Source organism: Eleutherodactylus coqui, chromosome 12, assembly GCF_035609145.1.
Source record: "Eleutherodactylus coqui strain aEleCoq1 chromosome 12, aEleCoq1.hap1, whole genome shotgun sequence".
NCBI classification, from domain to species: domain Eukaryota; kingdom Metazoa; phylum Chordata; class Amphibia; order Anura; family Eleutherodactylidae; genus Eleutherodactylus; species Eleutherodactylus coqui.
The window spans coordinates 121287076-121311192 of NC_089848.1; the positions used below are offsets into that span (position 1 = coordinate 121287076).

General features: G+C 49.3%; 1 protein-coding gene across 1 annotated transcript in view; it reads right to left on the reverse strand.

Annotated features, from left to right (window-relative positions):
* The window catches only part of CUBN (cubilin), a 258671-nt gene that overhangs the window by 110268 nt on the left and 124286 nt on the right, over positions 1 to 24117 (reverse strand). The window contains exons 25-26 of the mRNA XM_066584717.1: positions 18772 to 18953; positions 872 to 1046 (exon numbers count right to left, since the gene is read on the reverse strand). Of these exons, the coding sequence (XP_066440814.1) occupies positions 872 to 1046; positions 18772 to 18953 (357 nt within the window). The remainder of the gene's footprint in view (positions 1 to 871; positions 1047 to 18771; positions 18954 to 24117) is intronic.

Sequence of the window (24117 nt, forward strand, 5' to 3'; positions counted from 1 at the left end):
GCATTGTACCCTAAATCTTGCCACTCTCTATCTTTACCCACGACAAATGGAGGAGACCCCACCCACTTGACACATTCACAGTGCTGGGAGCAGAACCTAAGGAGATCCTGTACAGGGCAATGGGGGCGGCTATGAACAAAAGAAAGACATTATTTTAGTCAGCCAGGCAGCGGATGCAGAACTCTGCGGCTGATGTGGCTGACATGAGGACATGATAGGACTTTTGCATGGTCCATTTTTGCAACCATTTTTTCTACAATGCTTGTAAAATGCAGAAATATCAAGCAATGTTGTTTGTTACTGAAAAGCATATTTTAATATTTTGTGTCTGCGATTTGTGTGTAGACTTACAGTCTTGTGTTACCATGGTTACAGACTACAAACAAACCCTATGTTGTCTGATTCTGTAACCACACTCCTATGCATGTGGGTCTGCTTCCTTCTAATGTACCTTCAGTAAGTGGGTATAACTGAAGGGTACGGTAAGACTACAGGGTCAGACCCCACAGGATTTGTAGTCTGTTACCATGGAGACACATTGGCCTGCATAAGAGCTGTATACAGAAAACAGAATATTTTAGATGAATTGAAATGTTTAAAGAATTGTTGCAAAAAGTGTGCACGCCCCTTAACGTTAGGATGCCTTAAATATATTGTATCTTGGGAAAAAGCAACTACCCTCTGAGAGCCTATGTGCGTCAGTGTGAGAAGGAACGCCAGATGGGGCAAACGTCTTAAATGAAGGATTGGAGGCAGATTGTGTGAACATGCAGTATGGGGGGTCACAACAGAACTCTGTATACAGGGGGATACTACAAGACGGAAAGTCCCCTTCTTTAAGACCATGACCCTTCAGTAGAGCTTTATATACCTCCAGGCACTTCGCGCCAAGCAGCTTTAAATCCTTTCCCACTCCCATAGGTGTCAGTCTTGAACCGAACTGTAGCGGCATTACCGGTGCTGGAAACCCGTAGAGGGTTCCCCGGGGCTCTAGATGTACATAGCTGGGCCAGCCTCGGAGAGGACAGCTCGGGACCCCCATAAATCTGAAAGAGAGGATTATTATTACACACTAGTCGCGCTAAACTGCAATCTTGTTAAAGCATTACATGTAATAATGTACTGATAGAACCACATTAAAATATACATGATGTGGCCAGTTTATTAGAGACCCCCATCTAGTAGTACATCGGACCTCTTTGGTCTTCGGAACTGCAGCAATTGATCCACAGATATCAGAGAACCGGAGTGCGCCAAGAAAACCTTCCTGCACCATCACTGCACCTCCACCAGCTGACAGGAAGGGGGCAGCGATTCATGCTGCTTTTGCCAAATCTGACCTCCCATCAGCACAGTGCAACAGAAATCTGGGTCCATCTGACCAGGAGATGTTTTTCCGCTGCTCAGGGATACAAGTTTTGCGCTCTTTTGCCCGCTGGAGTCTCGTCTTTCTGTTTCTCTTAGACACAATGGCGCTGTAACTGGTCGTCTGCTGTTATAGCCTATCAGCGCTAAGGAACGGAGAGTTGTGTATTTGGACACGTTAGTTGGAGCTCCAGCGTTGTATTCAGCTGACTGTGCAGCCTGTTGGTCAGAACGATTCCTGACATCCTCCTCCGACCCCTTTCAGTTGTTTCCGTCCGCAGGATCCCCTTTCACTGGATGTTTTCCTCGATCGTGCCATTATCAGTTTACTCTTCACACTGCTGCATGAGAAAACCCATGGTCCAAACGACTGGACCGATCTGCGCCAAATATTGACACATAGATAAGTCAGGGCTTCAGACATTTGTAGCCCGGGTCTCGGCTCTCTAGGACCTACCATTCTCACCATATTTGCAAAAATATAAAATACAAATATTAGAGGGGTCGTCTGTTTACTGGAGAACCCCAGTTCAATAGACCCCCTGTATTAAAATAGTAAAGTAAACTATACTTCCTCCTTCGCGGCTCCCGGATCCAGCGCTGCAGTCCCGCTGTGATTGTTGTGACAGCAGCCGTCACAGGAAATCAGGTGACTTCTGCAGCCAATGAGAGGCTGCAGCGTCACGTTCCTGAACTCCTGGCATCACAGCACTAAGGGTGTGAGCAGTGATGTCCAGAGAATGAGCGGTGATGCTGCAGCTTCTAATTGGCTGCAACGATCACCTGATCCCTGTGACATCATTTGTCACAGCAATCACTGGGATCACAGCGGGGCTGCAGCACTGGATCCTGGCAGCCACGGAGGGGTAAGTATAGTTCACTTTATTATTTTAATACAGGGGGTCCTACTGAAGTGCGATTATCCAGTAACTGGAGATACTCTTTTAATTAAAATCTCTTCGGCATGCCACTGGTGAGATGTTAAACACATAACGATACGGCCATTTTCTATATTCGCGGTGATCGGACTGTACGTTATTGTGTTGGCTTCATATCAGTAGCACACAAACAACACGGAGTTACACGGAATAGACCCGAGCGAAGCTGGAGAATTCTACCAGTGGTAAATCTGCTAAGAAATGGCAGTTAGCAATATGGGGGGTAATTAATACGGTGCAAAGGAAAAGAGCAGTGGATCGTTGGCTTCTACCTCATTGTTTTTTTTGCCTTCCTCTGGATCAACATTGGGGGGTAACAGGCTGAACTGGATGGACATGGGGCTTTTTTTGGCCTTACCTACTATGTTACTAGGTAACCGGATCTTATTTCTCAGAGCCCGTTTCAGAATGATAAAAGCTACAAGCCGGCGTAGATTACAGCGCATTGTAGAATTTACAGCAAGTTCCAGTGTAAATTATATTCATTTGTCCCGGCCGCGGGAGGCCACGCCCCTCCCAGTAAACTCAAGTGGGCAAAACACGAATGCACCAAAATTTGCAACTTTTTTCCGCCCAGTTTTGGCGCAGCCGCTGATAAATTCCCTGAAGGAGATTCTGTGCATTAGAGGAAAAAGCTCCAGTATCATCACATACTACATGGGACTCTCCGTCTTACAGTGGTAATGGTGGGAAAGTATATATCCTCTACGAATCTCTGGGGGTCCGGCAGGAAATATCAGCACTCGCCTTCATGAGAAGAAGACTGTACGGTGCTGTGCCTGGTATGCTGCGCAGAGGCCATGGCAGACCCTCACCGATCAGATATTGCTGACCTATCCTAAAGAGCGGTCAGCAACACCGGAGACCCCGAAAGCCCCATTAAACGTAAAAAAATATATAATAGTGGGAAAAGATGGTTCTTTCTGCTAATACTAGTTCTGACTCATATAAACCCCGTGCAGAAACCTCCTTGTTTTTACCCATCACAGCCACTAGAGGAATAGAATAACCAAATATACTTTGTGGTGTAATGACCGTGCAGTGAGGTCCGCGAGTCATACGGCGCCATGTGACGGATATCAGACTGCTTCATTGTCTTAATCTCTTAGGAACTACGTCTATGATCGGGATGGTGAGTCGCTCCTGATCTGGTGGACCTTCTTCCATCCTGGTATTGTAGGACGGCCATTCATCTGGTCTTGTGATGCTATGTTTCTCCTGTAGTTGTCCGCAGCTTCCCCCTCAAGAACAGCTTATTGCCGGGGTGCAAGAAGTGAGATCCCCGGTGATCAGCTGTTTGCTCCAGGCCTCACATTCCTGAAGGGGTTGTGCATCTTGGAACAATTGCTTTAAGGGCCCTTTATATGGCCAGATGATGGGGCAAGAACCTTTGTTTTACTGACCATTGGACTGTGTGAAGGTATCCTTGATCACCCAACAAATGCTCATCTGTTGGGTCATTGCCAACTTCATGTGGCACAAAAAAAATCATTGTTGGTGGCATATCTCCCCATGTGAACAAACAATCCAATAAATGACTATTTGCCCCCCCCCACCCCCATTGAGTCTGAACCCGCCTGGTAGATTAGCACCAATCTCGATCGGCTGAAGAGGAGGAGCGATGCTTCTGTGCTCCTCTGTCGCTCGTATCAGCAGCTCCACCCACTAGGACTATGCTCCATGCCCTTGTCAGGCCAGTTAGGGGGAAGGCGCACACCCGAAGAAAAAGGTGCACATTGCGCCCAAAAATGCTGCCATCCAATAGGTGGTGCTGCAGAGGTATTGTTCCATCTTTCTTATTTGCAAAAATTTACAGCGCTGCAAGTATGTCCAGGGACTGTTCCACAGAATAGGGAATAATAGGGATTCAGTCTCCATCCTCACCCCGAAGGTTCTGGGGCGATATAAAAGGAGAAATACATACTACGCCGACCTTGAGAGGGTGCAGAGACTATGTTGGCAGAGGTCTATGTAGTGAAGACTGGCTGGGCGCGATACTTGGAAGAGGTGCTGGAGCGCAGCAAGCTGCGCAGCAGGAGGGGCTGTAGAGGCCCGGAGGAGACTTGCATCGGACTACTGGAATCTGCCTGGATTTGCCAAAGGACCATGGCAGAGAGTGCTGAAGCTGCTGAGGAGCCGTCAACTGAAGTGGGACGATCTGCAAAAAAGAGAGGTTGGACTGCGCTACTGAGACCTCGGATCAAGACTCACAGGAGGACATCGAGGATTCCATGAGCATCGGGTGGTGAGGCTGGCCTCATTAAGAACCGAACAGTGTGCACTCCTATAGGGACTTTTTAGGGACTCAGCGGGCCTGCTAGCAGTGTAGGAAGACAGACGCTACTCTTTGTGGTGCTGGTAATTGTAAGAAAGCTTGAATTCTTAGCAGAGAATTGTGACTGCGATTGGAATGGAGCCTGGAAAAGTTGGACGCTAGTATTGGAGTATTTGCACACCCACCGGTCATGGAGAATATTACTGTTAATTACAAACCGTGCGTGCTAAGCTACAATTATGGTTCTAATAGATTGTGTTGGGCGTAGCTAAAGGCTGGTGGGTCAGGGTGCAAGAAATCAGCTTGACCCCTTACATGTCACAATAACAACAGATGACAGAGGGAGGGCGCTCTTTCTGCTACCCATCAGTAACCAGCAGTGCAATTGCAATGGGTTCCCGTGGCAGCTGAAAACTTGACAAAGGCCTCCATGCCTACCATGTGACTCGGCCTATTAGACCTCGCCTCCGGCTGCTGCCATAGGCTGAGTAGAATGCAGTACATAAGTAATGCAGTGCACTATCCTAGCTATAGAACGATCACATCTTCAAGTCACCTTTAGAAACTTATAAATGGCATCCGAAAATGTTCAATAAAGTTTATTTTGAAGGAAAAGAATCCAGTCTTAAAAAAATACACTTTTCCCCACAAAAAAACAATGTTTTAAATGGCTAAAATACAAAGGGAAATGTTTTTAAACCGCAGCACATAAGAGGTCGTACCACAGAACGACCCAAACAATGACATACTCTGGGATTATCTCACATGGGGAACGCTGGAAAGATCATTTTTAGAGATGAGCGAACGTACTCGTCCGAGCTTGATATTCGTGCGAATATTAGGGTGTTCGGGATGCTCGTTACTCGTAACGAGTACCACGCGGTGTTCCGGTTACTTTCAGTTTCCTCTCTGAGACGTTAGCGCGCTTTTCTGGCCAATTGAAAGACAGGGAAGGCATTACAACTTCCCCCTGTGACGTTCAAGCCCTATACCACCCCCCTGCTGTGAGTGGCTGGCGAGATCAGATGTCACCCGAGTATATAAATCGGCCCCTCCCGCGGCTCGCCACAGATGCCTTGTGAGTTAGCTGAGGGACAGTGGTATCGTGCTGGAGCTGCTGTAGGGAGAGCGTTAGGAGTCAGTGTAGGCTTCAAGAACCCCAACGGCCCTTCTCAGGGCCACATCTAACCGTGTGCAGTACTGTGTTAGCACCGTATTATTATTCAATTGGATCTGCAGAGCATTGCGCCCTGCAATAGGGACAGAAGTGGGGGTTAGGCAGGGAGAGTGTTAGGAGTTAGTGTAGGCTTCAAGAACCCCAACGGTCCTTTCTAGGGCCACATCTATCCGAGTGCAGTACTGTCCAGGCTGCTGTTAGCAGTGTTGCATTTTTTTTTTTTTTTCTCAAAACCGGCTGTGCAGACCATTGCACCCGGCATTAATACTACAGGGATAGAATTGTGTAGGCAGGGCCAGAAGACATTTATTATTCATTGAATATACGCAGTGTGGTTTGTCCTTTGAAAAACAAGGGAAAAAATTCTATTTTGCCTGCCTCTGACAGTCCTCAGGGCTCTGGGTACGTGTGTGCTGCGTGGAGAACTTAAAAAAAATCAGACGCAGCCAGCTACGTTTTACTGCAGGCTTGCGCCAATTTTTTTCCTGCATGGGAAATCCCTGATCTGCTGTAGCCAATAACTTTGCATCATTGCAGTTCTGTGACACATTTGCAGGGCCACAACACAGTTATTAAACTTAGTATTCATTGAATACACGCAGTGTGGCTTGTCCTTTGAAAAACTAGGGAAAAAATTCTATTTTGGCTGCAGGCTTGCGCCAATTTCTTTCCTGGCTTGGAAATCACTGGTAATACAGCATGCTGAGGGGTAGGGGTAGGCCGAGAGGACGTGGACGCGGCCGAGGACGCGTAGGCCCAAGTGAGGGTGTGGGCACAGGCCGAGCTCCTGATCCAGGTGTGTCGCAGCCGACTGCTGCGCGATTAGGAGAGAGGCACGTTTCTGGCGTCCCCACATTCATCGCCCAATTAATGGGTCCACGCGGGAGACCTTTATTAGAAAATGAGCAGTGTGAGCAGGTCCTGTCGTGGATGGCAGAAAGTGCTTCGAGCAACCTATCATCCACCCAGAGTTCTGCGCCGTCCAGTGCTGCAAATCCGAATCCTCTGTCTGCTGCTCCTCCTTCCTCCCAGCCTCCTCACTCCACTACAATGACACATGCTCAGCTGCGTGAAGACTCCCAGGAACTGTTCTCGGGCCCCTGCTCAGATTGGGCAGCAGTGGTTCCTCTCCCACCAGATGAGTTTATCGTCACTGATGCACAACCATTGGAAAGTTCCCGGGGTCCGGGGGATGAGGCTGGGGACTTCCGGCAACTGTCTCAAGACCTTTCAGTGGGTGAGGAGGACGATGACGATGAGACACAGTTGTCTTGCAGTGAGGTAGTAGTAAGGGCAGTAAGTCCAAGGGAGCAGCGCACAGAGGATTCGGAGGAAGAGCAGCAGGACGATGAGGTGACTGACCCCACCTGGTGTGCAACGCCTACACAGGACAGGTCTTCAGAGGGGGAGTCAAGGGCAGCAGCAGGGCAGGTTGCAAGAGGCAGTGCGGTGTCCAGGGGTAGAGGCAGGGCCAGACCGAATAATCCACCAACTGTTTCCCAAAGCGCACCCTCGCGCCATGCCACCCTGCAGAGGCCGAGGTGCTCAAAGGTCTGGCAGTTTTTCACCGAGACGCCTGACGACCGACGAACAGTGGTGGGCAACCTTTGTCGCGCCAAGATCAGCCGGGGAGCCACCACCAACAGCCTCACCACCACCAGCATGCGCAGACATATGATGGCCAAGCACCCCACAAGGTGGGACGAAGGCCGTTCACCGCCTCCGGTTTGCACCGCTGCCTCTCCCCCTGTGCCCCAACCTGCCACTAAGATCCAACTCCCCTCTCAAGACACAGGGACTACCGTCTCCTGGCCTGCACCCACACCCTCACCTCCGCTGTCCTCGGCCCCATCCACCAATGTCTCGCACCGCACAGTCCAGCCGTCGTTAGCGCAAGTGTTGGAGCGCAAGCGCAAGTACGCCGCCACGCACCCGCACGCTCAATCGTTAACCGTCCACATAGCCAAATTTATCAGCCTTGAGATGCTGCCGTATAGGGTTGTGGAAACGGAGGCTTTCAAAGCTATGATAGCGGCGGCGGCCCCGCGCTACTCAGTTCCCAGTCGCCACTACTTTTCCCGATGTGCCGTCGCAGCCCTGCACGACCACGTCTCCCGCAACATTATACGCGCCCTCACCAATGCGGTTAGTGGCAAGGTCCACTTAACTTCGGACACGTGGACAAGCACAGGCGGGCAGGGCCACTATATATCCCTGACGGCACATTGGGTGAATTTAGTGGAGGCTGGGACAGAGTCAGAGCCTGGGACCGCTCATGTCCTACCCACCCCCAGAACTGCGGGCCCAAGCTCGGTGGTGGTATGTTCGGCGGTGTATGCTTCTTCCACTAAAGCACCCTCCTCCTCCTCCTCAACCTCTGTCTCGCAATCTAGATGTGTCAGCAGCAGCAGGACGTCGCCAGCAGTCGGTGTCGCGCGGCGTGGCAGCACAGCGGTGGGCAAGCGTCAGCAGGCCGTGCTGAAACTACTCAGCTTAGGAGATAGGAGGCCCACGGCCCACGAACTGCTGCAGGGTCTGACAGAGCAGACCGACCGTTGGCTTGCGCCGCTGAGCCTCCAACCGGGCATGGTCGTGTGTGACAACGGCCGTAACCTGGTGGCGGCTCTGCAGCTCGGCAGCCTCACGCACGTGCCATGCCTGGCCCACGTCTTTAATTTGGTGGTTCAGCGCTTTCTGAAAAGCTACCCACGCTTGTCAGACCTGCTCGTAAAGGTGCGCCGGCTCTGCGCACATTTCCGCAAGTCCCACACGGACGCTGCCACCCTGCGCACCCTGCAACATCGGTTTAATCTGCCAGTGCACCGACTGCTGTGCGACGTGCCCACACGGTGGAACTCTACGCTCCACATGTTGGCTAGGCTCTATGAGCAGCGTAGAGCTATAGTGGAATACCAACTCCAACATGGGCGGCGCAGTGGGAGTCAGCCTCCTCAATTCTTTTCAGAAGAGTGGGCCTGGTTGGCAGACATCTGCCAGGTCCTTCGAAACTTTGAGCAGTCTACCCAGGTGGTGAGCGGCGATGCTGCAATCATTAGCGTCACCATTCCTCTGCTATGCATCTTGAGAAGTTCCCTGCAAACCATAAAGGCAGCCGCTTTGCGCTCGGAAACAGAGCCGGGGGAAGACAGTATGTCGCTGGATAGTCAGAGCACCCTCCTGTCTATATCTCAGCGCGTTCAGGAGGAGGAGGAGGAGCATGAGGAGGATGAGGAGGAGGGGGAAGAGACAGCTTGGCCCACTGCTGACGGTACCCATGCTGCTTGCCTGTCATCATTTCAGCGTGTATGGCCTGAGGAGGAGGAGGAGGAGGAGGAGGAGGATCCTGAAAGTGATCTTCCTAGTGCGGACAGCCATGTGTTGCGTACAGGTACCTTGGCACACATGGCTGACTTCATGTTAGGATGCCTTTCTCGTGACCCTCGCGTTGCACGCATTCTGGCCACTACGGATTACTGGGTGTACACACTGCTCGACCCATGCTATAAGGAGAACCTTCCCACTCTCATTCCCGAAGAGGAAAGGGGTTCGAGAGTGTTGCTATACCACAGGACCCTGGCGGACAAGCTGATGGTAAAATTCCCATACGACAGCGCTAGTGGCAGAAGGCGCAGTTCCGAGGGCCAGGTAGCAGGGGAGGTGCGGAGATCGAGCAGCATGTACAGCCCAGGCAGTGCAACAGTCTTTAAGGGCCTAGACAGCTTTATGGCTCCCCACCAAGACTGTGTCACCGCTCCCCAGTCAAGGCTGAGTCGGCGGGAGCACTGTAAAAGGATGGTGAGGGAGTACGTAGCCGATCGCACGACCGTCCTCCGTGATGCCTCTGCCACCTACAACTACTGGGTGTCGAAGTTGGACACGTGGCCTGAACTCGTGCTGTATGCCCTGGAGGTGCTTGCTTGTCCTGCGGCTAGCGTCTTGTCAGAGAGGGTGTTTAGTGCGGCTGGGGGAATCATCACAGATAAGCGTACCCGCCTGTCAACCGACAGTGCCGACAGGCTTACACTCATCAAGATGAACAAAGCCTGGATTTCCCCAGACTTCTCTTCTCCACCAGCGGACAGCAGCGATACCTAAGCAATACGTAGGCTGCACCCGCGGATGGAAGCTACGTTCTCTCTCACCATCCAAAACGGGGACATTTCTGCTTCATCAATTTGTGTCTAATATTCCTCCTCCTCCTCCTGCTCCTCCTCCTGAAACCTCACGTAATCACGCTGAACGGGCAATTTTTCTTAGGGCCACAAGGCTCACTCATATAATTTTTCTAAAAATTTTTTATACGTTTCAATGCTCTTAAAAGCGTTGGAACTTTAACTTGAACCAATTTTTCGTTAAACTGGGCTGCCTCCAGGCCTAGTTACCACTTAAGCCACATTAACCAAAGTGATTAATGGGTTTCACCTGCCATCTTGGTGGGGCATGGCCAATTTTTACTGAGGTACATTAGTACTGTTGGTACACCAATTTTTTGGGGCCCTCACCTACAGTGTAATCATAGCAATTTCTATGTTCTTCGCCTGCACTCATGGTACAGAAAGGTGTGTGGGGTTGGCCTACACTTTAGCTACATAAATGTAACTTGGGCCTTGGCTATACTGCAGCTACTGAAATGGAACTAAGACTGCGCTCCCACCATACTGCTGCTTCGGAATTGTTCCTGGGGCCTGTGTAGGCTGCTACTATTACTTAAATGGAACTTAGACTATGCTCCTCCTTTACTGCTGCTTCGGAATTGTTACTGGGGCCTGTGTAGGCTGCTACTATTACTGAAATGGAACGAAGACTGCGCTCCCACTATACTGCTGCTTCGGAATTGTTAGTGGGGCCTGTCTTGAGTGCTACTATTACTGAAATGGAACTAATACTGTGCTCCCCCTATAATGCTGCTAGTGATATGTTAGTGGGGCCTGTCCTAATGCTACGGCTGAAATGTTACGAATTATGGGCTCTGCCTATACCGCTGCTAATGGTATGTCTCTGGGGTGTGGAAACAGAGGCTTCCCAAAGACATGATGGCGGCGAGGCCATTTCCCACCAACGCGGTTACTGTTAAAGGAGATGTCTCGAGGAAGCAGTTAAATTTTTTTTTTGCCCAGTCCCCCCCATTAAGTACACATTACTAAGCCCCCCTGTAAATGACATTTCTAGCTGGTTTGTACTTACCGTTCCAGCGTTTCAGCAACTTATAAAAGTTTTCTCAAGATGGCCGCCGGCTCTTTCCCCGTCGCTCGCTGCAGCCCGACGTGCGCGCTCCCGAGACGCCGCCAGCTGTGTCTCCATGGCAACCAGGCGCATCGCAGCCGCCGACCAGACGCCCCGCAGCCGCCGACCAGACGCCCACCGCCAGGCAGCAGGTAAGGCGCTAGCCCCCGGCTCCCCAGCGCTAGACCCTCAGCCCAGGTGAAGGCCCCGGAGCCCAGCGCTAGGTTCTGGAGCCCAGCGCTAGTTCCCCCGGCCTAGCGGCAGCCCCCCCCCCCGGCCTAGCGACAGCCCCCCCGGCCTAGCGACAGCCCCCCCGGCCTAGCGCTAGTTCCCCCATCACAGCGGCAGCCCCCCCGGTCTAGCGACAGCCCCCCCGGCCTAGCGGCAGCCCCCCCCGGCCTAGCGACAGCCCCCCCGGCCTAGCGACAGCCCCCCCGGCCTAGCGACAGCCCCCCCGGCCTAGCGCTAGTTCCCCCATCACAGCGGCAGCCCCCCCCGGCCTAGCGGCAGCCCCCCCGGCCTAGCGGCAGCCCCCCCCCGGCCTAGCGACAGCCCCCCCGGCCTAGCGACAGCCCCCCCGGCCTAGCACTAGTTCCCCCATCACAGCGGCAGCCCCCCCCCCCGGCGCAGCGACAGCCCCCCCCGGCGCAGCCCGGCGCAGCGGCAGCCCCCCCATCGCAGCGACAGCCCCCCCCCCGGCCTAGCGCTAGTTCCCCCATCGCAGCGACAGCCCCCCCCCGGCGCAGCGCTAGTTCCCCCGGCGCAGCGCTAGTTCCCCCCCGACCCATCACTTACCTGGGACGCTTCTCGGGGCTGCTGGGCTGGGCTGGGCTGGGCTTCTCCGCTGGGCAGCTCCAGTTTCTGCACCTTCCTCTAACAGAGGAAGGTGCAGAATGGCCGCTGCAGCGCGCTCCCGAGCAGTGACAGCTCGTCTGCGCATGCGCAGAAGAGCTGTAGCGGGGAGCACACTGAAGCGGCTCGTGCTGAATAGAGAAGACCGGACTGCGCAAGCGCGTCTAAAAAAGCAAGCTGCCAGCGAATTTAGACGGAACCATGGAGACGAGGACGCTAGCAACGGAGCAGGTAAGTGGAATAACTTCTGTATGGCTCATATTTAATGCACGATGTACATTACAAAGTGCATTAATATGGCCATACGGAAGTGTATAACCCCACTTGGTTTTGCGAGACCACCCCTTTAAGGTGCATATAACCACGGACACGTAGTGCCTCAAAAACATCCCCCGCCATGGCCAACTTAATCCTGGCCACATTCCGAAAACCAACAAAATACAACCTCGCTACCAGGTCCACAGTCACCACCAGATTACCACCAACGCGGTTACTGTTAAGGTACATATTACCAGTCTGACTGGGGCATGCAGTGTGGGCCGAAGCCCACCTGCATTAAGCACGACATTACTACCTCAGCTGTGTTGGGCAATGCAATGGGATATTTTTATGTACCGCCGGTGGGTTCCAGGGAGCCACCCATGCTGTCGGTCCACAGGGACTTCACAATAGGGAGTTGTACCTGCCTGTGTCTATGAATTAAAAAGCCCGGTCTGACTGGGGCATGCAGACACCTTGACAGAATGAATAGTGTGTGGCACATAGGTTCCCCATTGCTATGCCCACGTGTGCAGCTCCTGATGGCGGTGGCACAGGATTCTATTTCTCATTGCTTCTGTACAGCATTGTGGGCTATAGCCCCGCCCCTTTTAAAGAGGGTCGCTGCCTAGCCGTGCCAACCCTCTGCAGTGTGTGCCTGCGGTTCCTCCTCATGAGTGTGGCGTGGCATGAGGGCAGCTGAAGGCTGCGCAGGGACAATTTGGTGTGCACTGTGGACACTGGGTCGTGCGGGGGGGGGGGGGGGGGGGTTGGGCAGCATGTAACCCAGGAGAAGTGGCAGCGGAGTGTCATGCAGGCAGTGATTGTGCTTTGTTGGAGGTAGTGTGGTGCTTAGCTAAGGTATCCATTGCTAATGAGGGCTTTTCAGAAGTAAAAGTTGTTGGGAGGGGGGGGCACTCTTGCCGGTATTGTGGCTTAATAGTGGGACCTGTGAACTTGAGATGCAGCCCAACATGTTGCCCCTCGCCTGCCCTATCCGTTGCTGTGTCGTTCCCATCACTTTCTTGAATTGCCCAGATTTTCACACATGAAAACCTTAGCGAGCATCGGCGAAATACAAAAATGCTCGGGTCGCCCATTGACTCACCATCAGAGCTCCAGGCTCTACCGCTTTTGTTATTTTATCTGAATATGTGTGTGTTGGATGTAGGTCTCATATCTAGGCAGCAAAGACACCGCTCTGCTTATGCTACTATGCGCTGCCTAGAGACCTTGATAGAATGAAAGGGATCGGAAAAAAGCTCTATGTAGCCTGGAACTCTATCTCTTTTTTGATAGACTAGTCCCAGGCTACTATATATCTATAGAGCTTATTATATGAACAAGTTGCAGACCGCTATTATTTCGCTATTTAGCGACCTTGTTCAAAGATTATTGGATGATGAACTAAGCATGGGTCTTGAATAATCCCTTACTTTCTAGTTCTGATCCCATTTCAATTCTTTGAGGTTAGTTGATGTGCAGTATTTCTCTATAAATCAGTATATCTGCTGCACATCTCCTAACGAGCCTGCATGACCACACCAACAAAAGTCTGACAGAGATTATATAACCCTCTATGTCCCAAAACACCATTGTGGTACTTTCTCAAAATCTGGCAGAAAGTATTTAACCCTTCGTGTCCCAAAACACGATTGTGGCACTTTCTCAAAATCTGACAAAGTATTTACCGTATATACCGGCGTATAAGGCGACGGGGCGTATAAGACGACCCCCCAACTGTCACCTTATACGCCGGTATTCAGTGGAGAAAAAAAAAAAAATTCATTACTCACCTGCCCCGGTGTTCTGTCGCGCTCCGGCAGGATGTCGCTCGCTCCGGCAGGCTGTCGCTCGCTCCTCGTCCCGGCGCAGCATAGCTTTCTGAATGCGGGGCTTGAAATCCCCGCTTCCAGAAAGCTAATACACACGCCGGCAGCCATGACAGCATTGAATGGCTGTGATTGGCTGAAGGCGCACGTGGCTTCAGCCAATCACACTATTCAATGATGTCATTGAATAGTGTGATTGGCTGAAGCCACGTGCGCTTTAGCCAATCACAGCCATTCAATGATGTCATGGCTGCCGGCGTGTGTATTAGCTTTCTGGAAGCGGGGATTTCAAGCCCCGCATTCAGAAAGCTATGCTGCGCCGGGACGAGGAGCGAGCGACAGCCTGCCGGAGCGAGCGACATCCTGCCGGAGCGCGACAGAACGCCGGGGCAGGTGAGTAATGAATTTTTTTTTTTTACACTTTTTTTTTTTTTGAATTACCGGCGTATAAGACGACCCCCGACTTCAGAGCAGATTTTTCGGGGTTCAAAAGTCGTCTTATACGCCGGTATATACGGTAACCCTTCGTGTCCCAAAACACGATTGCGGCACTTTCTCTTAACTCTTTGTGTCCCAAAACAAGATTGTGGCACTTTCTCAAAATTTGACAAAGTATTTAACCCTTCGTGTCTCAAAACACGATTGTGGTACTTTCTCAAAATCTGACAAAGTATTTAACCCTTCGTGTCCCAAAACACGATTGCGGCACTTTCTCTTAACTCTTTGTGTCCCAAAACAAGATTGTGGCACTTTCTCAAAATTTGACAAAGTATTTAACCCTTCGTGTCTCAAAACACGATTGTGGTACTTTCTCAAAATCTGACAAAGTATTTAACCCTTCGTGTCCCAAAACACGATTGTGGCACTTTCTCTTAACTCTTTGTGTCCCAAAACAAGATTGTGGCACTTTCTCAAAATTTGACAGAAAGTATTTAACCCTTCGTGTCTCAAAACACGATTGTGGTACTTTCTCTCTCTTTCTCTTGAATTCTCAACTCAATGAACCTGTCATATGGTATGGCATAACTCATACAATTGCTCCTGATGAACTACCAACAATCCTAGTAGGGAAACGCGTTGAGCAGTAATTATTCCTGAGCAAGTAATCATATTTCTACGAGCAGTAATTATTCCTGAGCAGTAATCACCCTTTCACATAAAGAGAGGTCATCCATTCTTCTCTCTTGAGTTATGAGTTGTATATTGAGCTATACTTATACTAAAGAGAGCTTACCGTTCTTTCCAAATGATATGGACTGATACTACTCTGAGCCAAATACTTGAGGTACTTTTATGGTTTCCTCAAATCATATTATTGGCTACGTAACTATCAAATCCTGTGATCATCTACCTATCCGAATGTGACCACTTTGTTACAGACGGTCGCTACACTTATGCGTGACACTTTTCTTATAGTTTATAGGTACTGGGGCCCCGCTTTAGTGACCATTGGATTGATTAATCGCAAGTGACGACTAAACCAGTGCGATCTCCATAGGTTTTTTGAGCAATTTTGCTCCAGTACCAAAGTGTTCCTAGACTTATATCTGATACCCGTAATTCTACTCATTAAATTACGGACTATCTGATGCATCACTAGCGACTCTTCAGTCTCGTCTTTACCATAGCCTAGGTGGGGTGATTCTAATAACTCCAATTACCCACCTATCCTTAATATTCTCTGTCTTTATGTTTGTCTTGTTCCTAGCCCAAGTCATTATTTTATGTTAGTATTGAATAAAAGTTACATTTTAGTCTGTCTGTCACTGTGAAGGAATCTTAACTCAAGTGTGTTACTAACGTTGTCATTATCTAATACACAGTATGAAATATCATTATTTCTGGGTTCATGTAACATCAAAGCAGTAAGCCTTAGTCATAGTCAGGATTACGAACAGTTTCATTACATATTAAATAGTTTTTTTGAACTGTTCGTAAACTGAAAAACCCAGTTTTCTTTCAAAATGAAAAGTTGCTTCTTTTGTAACTCCGTCATCTGCATCATATTTTGTAATCCTCCAACATGGTGCCTTTTACCTGGCGCTCATCGGGCCATGTATACGGAGGCTTAACAGTAAACGATCGGCACTGGCTCTTCGTAGCCTCTCCGGCTAACAGATGAGAATCCTGACTAGCTGACCCCTCACTGTTAGCTCTATAGCAATGTCAGTTTTCTAACCCAGGCGACCCCTTCCAGGCTGCGGCCGTCCTCGTTCTGTAATGGAAATGCCTATATGACAGAAGTTCTCAACTTTGCATGAAAGAATAAAATGTGAAAAATAACATAATAAACATCAAAAACACAGCAAACACCCGTGAACCCGAGGGGCGCGGCTAGTAGACGGCTCGGCATGTGGGGTTTGTGTTTTTCGCTGCAGTGCGCAGTCTTGTCAGTGAAGCTGATGGTTTAAGCTGTTTTTAGCATTTCCTTCTGCCTTGTTAGCTCCATTTACTGATGGATTTCGGTCGACATTCCAAAGTTGTGAGCAATAGAAGGCCGATGTGGGAGCATGATGCGGTATTATATGAGCCGCTCCACCCGCCGCTGCTGGATAATAGGGGCAGGAGAAGGATTTCACCCTTTACAGATCAGGAGGGCCTCTACCATATATGACTCCATGCACTGAGGGTCACAATCATGGGATCTGCTCTCCAGAATTATAAATTAGGTAATAAACTGCTGCAGAATTAAAGGGATTGTCTGTTTGCACTTATTCTACTTGGTTTGTTTTGCAATAAGCTAATCGCCAAGTGTTCGCCCGCTGGGAGCCTCAGCCGTCGCCGTGATCTGAGTAAAGTTGCCTATAGACATTCAAGAACGGAAACACCTTCCCTCATCTGACAGCTGTTTCCCCTGCTGCCCCATACATGTGAACATTCAGCTCCCTCCAGGGGGATTGGGAACCCAAAGTGGCCCTGAAAACACAATTACAAAGTGGCCCCATGTTGTAGGTGGGTCAAAACAGGCAGCAAGTTGGACAAATACAAGTAGGTACGGCTCAACAATCCACCAACCGCAGCCACATTGGTGGGGAGAAGCCGATGCAACGTAGATGGCTCACTGTGGCAAATTTTCTAGAAAGCACGAAACATGTTAGCACTGGAGGTGTAGATTAAGGATTAATGAAGTCTCTATGATGGACAGTTATATTCCTGCACGATCACAAAGAGCCCTATGTTGTCCGGCCCAGATACCATGATATCTTCTCTCGGTTACAACTTGTCTGCAGAATTTGACACAGAGACATCTTTGACTCCTCAATATTTCAGCCACTTGGCTTTGTTTTACAAGCCTCTATATATTCTTCATATCCATACTGCCCCTTACAGCCTTTAGTAAAAAGTAAAAATACCCCTCATGGTCTACATTAAGTAATAATGGCTCTCATGATTTCCATTAAGTCATAACACCCCTCATGGCCTTCATTAAGTAATAATGCCCCCCCATGGTCTAAATTATCTAATAATGCTCTTTCTACATTAAAACAAAACACAGGTATACTCACCTCTATTGCACCTCCCACTCCTGGCCTCTGCAGTCTGCACCGCTTACTCGAGGACTTCCTGCTAAAGTGATCACCAACATTCAGGCCAAGGACTGGGTGCAGCGATCACATGTGCTTGTCACATGATCTTTCTACTAGAAAGTCCTCAGGAGAGTAGTGTGGGCTACAGAGGCCAGGAGCCGGAGGAGCAACACAAGTGAGGTGAATATATCTGGTTTTGGTTTTATTTCAGTGTACTTCCTCAATTAAATCCTGCACCGCCCCAGGATCTGACTGGCCCTCCAGGATTTTTCCTGGTGAGTCCAATGGCCGATCCACTCCAAGCTCGCTCCTTTTTCTAAAAGAATAATCTTGGTCAGCGGAAAGTTGAATCCCCACACACATCAGAGAGTTGTCTGGCCCCTCTGTCATCGGCAGGTTCACACAAGTAAAGTCTAGTGTGTGTGGAGATCCTAAGCGTTCCATAGCCCAGGCCATCACACTGCCTACTGACATCAATGGATAGTCTGTGTAACCTATAGGGACCTATACATACTGTCCAAATAGGCAGATGGACTCCATGCACAATATTGTCTGGGTCTTCCCAATTTTACCACGATTAATAAATTGTAATATCATATAATACTCCGATGTTAGAACTATACTTCTATAATGCCAGAGAGAGGCGTTAGAACCTTCACTATTATCTTCCCAATACTAAAGGCCCATTTAGACCCAACGATTATCGTTCAAAATTCACTCAAAGCCATCTTTTGTGTGAGAATCGTTGGGTCTAAACGCACAGACATCATGCAGTTTACGTTAACGATGAGTCTTATCAGTGCCGCGCGCTGAGTTCTAAGTGGGATACTGCTGATACTATTGTTTCAGCTGGTATCCCGCTCGAAGAACACAGCAGAAGTATGTAGAAGACAAGCGGTCCAGCTGTCTTCTGTATACCCCGCTCGGAGCGCTTAGCTGTATACCAGCTGAGCGCTCCGTGAACACAGCAGGAGTATGCAGAAGACAGCGCTTCAGCTGTGTTCTGCATACCCCGCTCGGTGTGCTCAGTTGTATACCAGCTAAGTGCTCCAAGAAGACAAGAGCTGTATGCAGAAGATAGCGGTCCTGCTTGTCTTCTGCATACAGCGTGAGCCTTCATTTACACACTTATGCAAAGTGAACGCTCAAAACTGTCACTTAAACTGCCGTTAGAGTGAATTTTGAGTGATCATCTTGCGCTGTAAATGCACACAACGATTATCGCTCAAAAGGTGTCTTTTGAGCGATAATCGTTGTGTCTAAATGGGCCTTAACGCCTCATGCTGTTAATATAGACATACCACAAACAGTAATAACTACTTACCTCCAGCACATCGTAGTTACATGTTGAATGGTATTCTATATCAAAATCCAGAATACTGATCTCAATGCTGCTTCCCGGGGATGTGGTTATATACCAGATACATTCACGGTTATTTGGATACCTCATAGGATAATCAGGACTGGTAAAGGTTCCATTGGGACCAGACAGATCCTCGCCACATCCTGTGGAAATAATACCGCCACATAGGTAAACCTTCATGTTATTCCTCATTACTGATATGATCCCCACCACATCCTGTGGCATGATGCCACTAGTAGTCAAGTGATTGTTTCTATTATCCCTCGCTATTAATGTGATCCCCGCCACATACTGTGGAAATAATACCGCCGCATAGCCAAGTGATCATTTACATTATTACTCATTACTAATGTGATTTGCGCCACATCCTCAACAGTCAAGTGATCGTTGATATAATTTCTCATTAGCAACGCGATTCCTGCCGCATCCTGTGGAAATGATATGGTAATACAGTCAAATGATTGTTTCTGTTATTCCTTAATACTAATGTGCACGCCGCTTTGAAAGAAGGCAGTCACCCTAGTCCTCTTCACAGACACAGTTAGGGCTTTTCACACACATACATACATAGTGCATTTTTGCTAGCGTCAAAATGGCGGTAACCTCAACGGGACCGCTGGCTTTTCTTGTTACTCGGATGTCCATCCATTAACACATTTGTATTTACCATCTCAAACATACATGTCTGGTAGGTGGGAGTCCCACATCTGGAGAAAGGGGTTCCATGACATCCATTATGACAAGAGAAGCACAGACTTCAGCACACATACACATTTAATATCTGCATAAACCTGCATAAGTGTCATATTTTGATCAAAACATGTGGGCCCATCTGCCGCGTCCAGGCAAACCTTATTGGATTGGTTCCTAACCCTAAAAAACACCTCTCCTTGGGCCAAAAGCCTCAAAATCAATGGGAAAGCGGGATACCTGGCTATATACTCTCACTGATGCACCTGGGACAGATGAGTAAATGGGGTAGTACAATTTTATTCAGATATTAACCTTTTCCAATCCAATTTTGGATTCAGGGTTTCCTAAAAGGCTTTCTCTTTTTGCTGTAATACAACAATGCCATCTGCTGGCTAAAGCCAGTGTGCGTGCGCCAGAGAGGCTCTGACAGCGGAGTGGCTGGTAATAGACGGTAAGAACACCCTGTCGGACGTCTTCTGACATTGGTGCTGTACAAGCTTTAATCAGAATGTCGGAAGATGTCGGACAGTGGATTGGAAATGGTTAAGGCTGCCTATCCACGGGTGTATTTTCATTGCGTTCCCCGAGGCGATAATTTGGCGGTGGGGAACGCAGTGAAAGCTTTCCCCTGTCCACGAGCGGAGAATCATAGCGATTCTCCACTTGCCTGCGGCCATTCGCAGCATGCTGCAAGTTTTCGCGACTCTCCGCGGTCAGCCTATCAGTTAAGCTGACAGCGGACGTCCGTCTGCCAGCTCCAGAGCAGTGGCTCCCGCAGCAGAGATCCGCCGCGGGATACCACAACGCCCGTGGACAGGCAGCCTTAACGTGTATGAGTGTTGAGGCGTGTGTTTCTGTTACTGTATCTGTTGCAGCCATGGCCTACATACATCTACACATCTCATGTATTTGCTGTTTGTATGCATTATGACAACAGAGTGGGTCTGTGGGAGTTATGGGAATGGCCGAGCACACAGCTGAGCTCTATGGGGACAAGGATTTGGGTAAAGGACCCCCTTGTTCCAGAAGAGGTCTATCTGGTGCCCGGCTGCACACCAGCCCCATCTCCTATATTACATCACAGTTTATTGCTGCTCGGTGTGCAGATTACTATTTGTATGATTCTCTATTCGGCTTTTGAAAGCATTTGGAGAAAAAATGTAACAAAATGAAATAAAATCCTAACAGAATAAAATGTAGAATAAAGTGAAATCAGCAGTTTGATTTAATGCAATCTTGATGCCACGTGTTCCAAAGTCTGCAGACAGTCACATGATTATGTCGTGGTCGGTCACGTGTCATCACTGTTGTCTCATCTGTGTATCAGTACGGTGTTCACATGCTGCAGTTACAGTGATATGGTGTCTGTTCTGTGTGTTCTGTGTGTTCTTTGTGCTCTTTGCGCACGACCAAACAACTGACACTTAGATAAATCAGGCACTTCGGAGGTTCAGCTCTCCCGACTTCTCTTCTCAACATATTCGCAAAAAATCGGAAATGCGACCTCAAGTTTCTCCGCATGACAACCCCTCCTGGCATTGCTCGGTATTCACACGAGGTACGTTGACTATCCTTGGCTTTCTGAACAAGCAGTTCTGCCTCCCAGGAACGATGCAGTCAATGCGCAATTTTAAAGAGATAGCAGGACAATTTCTCCCACGCACTTCCGTTGACACCGATATCAATGTTAAGGACAGCGGACCAAACCCTGTCGAGCTTTTGAATTCCTAGGAACCAACTGCAGTGCCGCCATGTCGCTTATAACTGGAAGGTGGAGCCCCAATAATAGGGATGAGAAATTTAAATGCGCCGCGACTTTGCAATGGAACCCGATTCAGTATCAAACAACACATGCGTGACTGGGGGTACAATACTGGCTGGCTGCTCTCAGAATGAAGAGCTCTTTATTCCTCGGACCCCTCTACTCCACAGTGACCAGCATAGGTCATCGAAAGTTGATCGACGGGGTGCGGTGCTCAGGATCCCTGCTGATCAGTTGATTGAAGTGTCCACAGCACTTGGGTGAATTCTGGAGCCTTTTCAGGCCTTTGACATCAGATTCATCAGTTACGTGGCCTGAGAGCAGCTTCGTCCCATTCAAGTCATTGCGTTTTGACCTGCAGTGCCAAGTACAGCCACTATAAAATGTATGATGCTGTGCCTGCTGTGCTGTGAAGTGAAAGTCTAGAGACTAGGGTTGCCACCTTTGTCATGAAAAAATACCGGCCACGGTAAAAAGTGGCATGGCTTGAGGGCGTGGCTTATTACGGCATATTATTTGACCTCTGGTCACCAGGTGGCCTCTAGTGACTGCAGCCTCACTGGCTGCTGCATCACTTGACACAGTGGCCCCAGTTGAAATAGTGATCCCCACAGTGGCCCCAGTAGAAATAGTGACCCCCCCCCACAGTGATATTAACCCCACAATAATATTAACCCCGCCTCAGTAATAATATTAACCTCCCTCAGCAATATTAACCCCCCTCCAGCAATAGTAGTAACCCCCTCATTAGTAATAGTTCCCCCCAACCCATATACTGTAAGACGCACACCCTACTTCCCACCCAAAATTCTGGAAAAAAAACATACACAAAAATAACCCCTAACTACACTACACCTAAAAACACAAACACCAATACTCACCTACGGATGGCGTTTCAGTGCGTTTGTCGATCCCTGTCGCTTCTGTAGGCTGCTGCGATGTGGGGCTTAAATTCCCCGACTCCAGCAAGGATAATGGTCTGATTGGCTAGCCAGCACCAGCGTCAGCCAATGAAAGCCAGCGCTGGGTTAACCAATCACAGCCATTGAATAACGTCATTGAATGGCTGTGATTTGTTAACCAAGCACCGCTTCTAATTGGCTGATGCCGATGCTGGCTAGCCTATCAGAGCATTATCTTTGCTGAAGGCAGGGAATTCAAGCCCCGCTTCCAGAAAGAAATGCTCTGCCGGCAACGGGGACTTGCAAGCGAACCGGGACACCGGTGGTAGGTGAGTATTACACTCCCCCCCCCCCACTGTGATTACCAGCGGGGAGTTGCGGTACCCCGGTTGGGAATCACTGAGAATACCCGCCTTGGTGTCAGATGGGAGATTGGGGCTGGTATTAAAAAATACCGGCCTGTAACATAGCCGGTAAAAAAAATATGGGCACTGGCCTGGAGGGCAAAATACGGGCCAGGCCGGTGAATTACCAGCTGGGTGGCAACCCTACTAGTGACCCAAAACTGTCACTTCATAATGATATTGATAGTTCTGAGAAGATTGTATAAATGTGCCTTTGAATGTGTTGTACTCTTTGTTGACATCTAGACTTGACGATGGTGGTTGGATAGAGTAGAGTAACTCAACGCCTTTCAGCTGCAGCTAATCAGCACTAAGAAATGGGATGAGCAGAAGGTTCGGTCGGGATTAGGAGAGAGTACAGTGTACTGTAAAGTAGTAAACTGGGTTAGGGAACGGAAGCTCACAGACCTTCTTGGATTAGGTTCCTGCAGGAGCAGCGGTATACAGAACAGCTGCAGTCTCCAGGGCCGTGGGGCAAGACCCACATCAGCAGTACAGAGCTGCAGTCAGATTACAGATTCCAAGGCCGTGGTGTTAAACCCACACTAGCAGAACGGAGCAAAACAAGGTGGCATTTGCTTAACGACCATCCTCAGGACTGGACTCGGAAATTGAATTACACAGTGTTGTGCCTTTATCTACTTGATGTTTAACCTTTGTGTTATGGATGAAGTAAACATAAGTTACACTGTTACCCTTACCCTGGCTCTCTGGACTCTTTTTTTCGCGGGGGACATTACACTACACCGCTCCAACATACCAGGGAGTAGAAGTCGGCCCTTCACCATCATCCCCACCTTTCACTGTAGTGCAGCTGTCTGGGGAATGCTGCATGTAGTAACGGCTGCCATGGGGTTAACACCATCAGCCAAAACCATGACCCCCATCCTGGTTTACTATAACAGGGGCGCTCACCCAAGTGTTACTGTCACTTCAATCAGCTGATCAGTAGGGATCCTGTGCCGTAGGTCCCCACCAATCTGATATTGATGATTTATCTTAAGATAGGTCATCAATAATTTAATGTGAAAAACCCCTTTAATGAAGCTCCACTGCAAAACCTCTAACAGAGCCCCCATCTACAAGGTGACATTCATAATATTTGACGCCCCGATATCGGTCTCGCAATCCTTCTTGAATCCCTGGATGTGAGGCATTTTCGCAGGGAAACATCCTCCCATCCTAGCAGGGCTGAAGAAATCTCCTGCCGTGGCTGTCACAGCTGTGGCAGGAGATAGTGATCTTCTACCATTGGCTTCAATGGGGCCGGCGGAAGCAGAGCCAGTTCCATTGAAATCAATAGGAAATGCTTGTGATCCTCTGCCACTGCTGTGCCAGGCAGGGGACTCTGCGCGACGAGGATTTTTTTTTTTTTGGGGGGGGGGGGCTTGAAATATAAGCCCTACCTCAAAAATAAACAATAACTGTAAAAAAAAGTATATAAATAAGGCCGCCTGCAGACGGCCGGGTCGGATCCCACTGTGAGCCCCTACAGGGACCAACGTGGCTCTCACCTCTCCAGCGGCTCCGGCTCTCTGATGTGCCG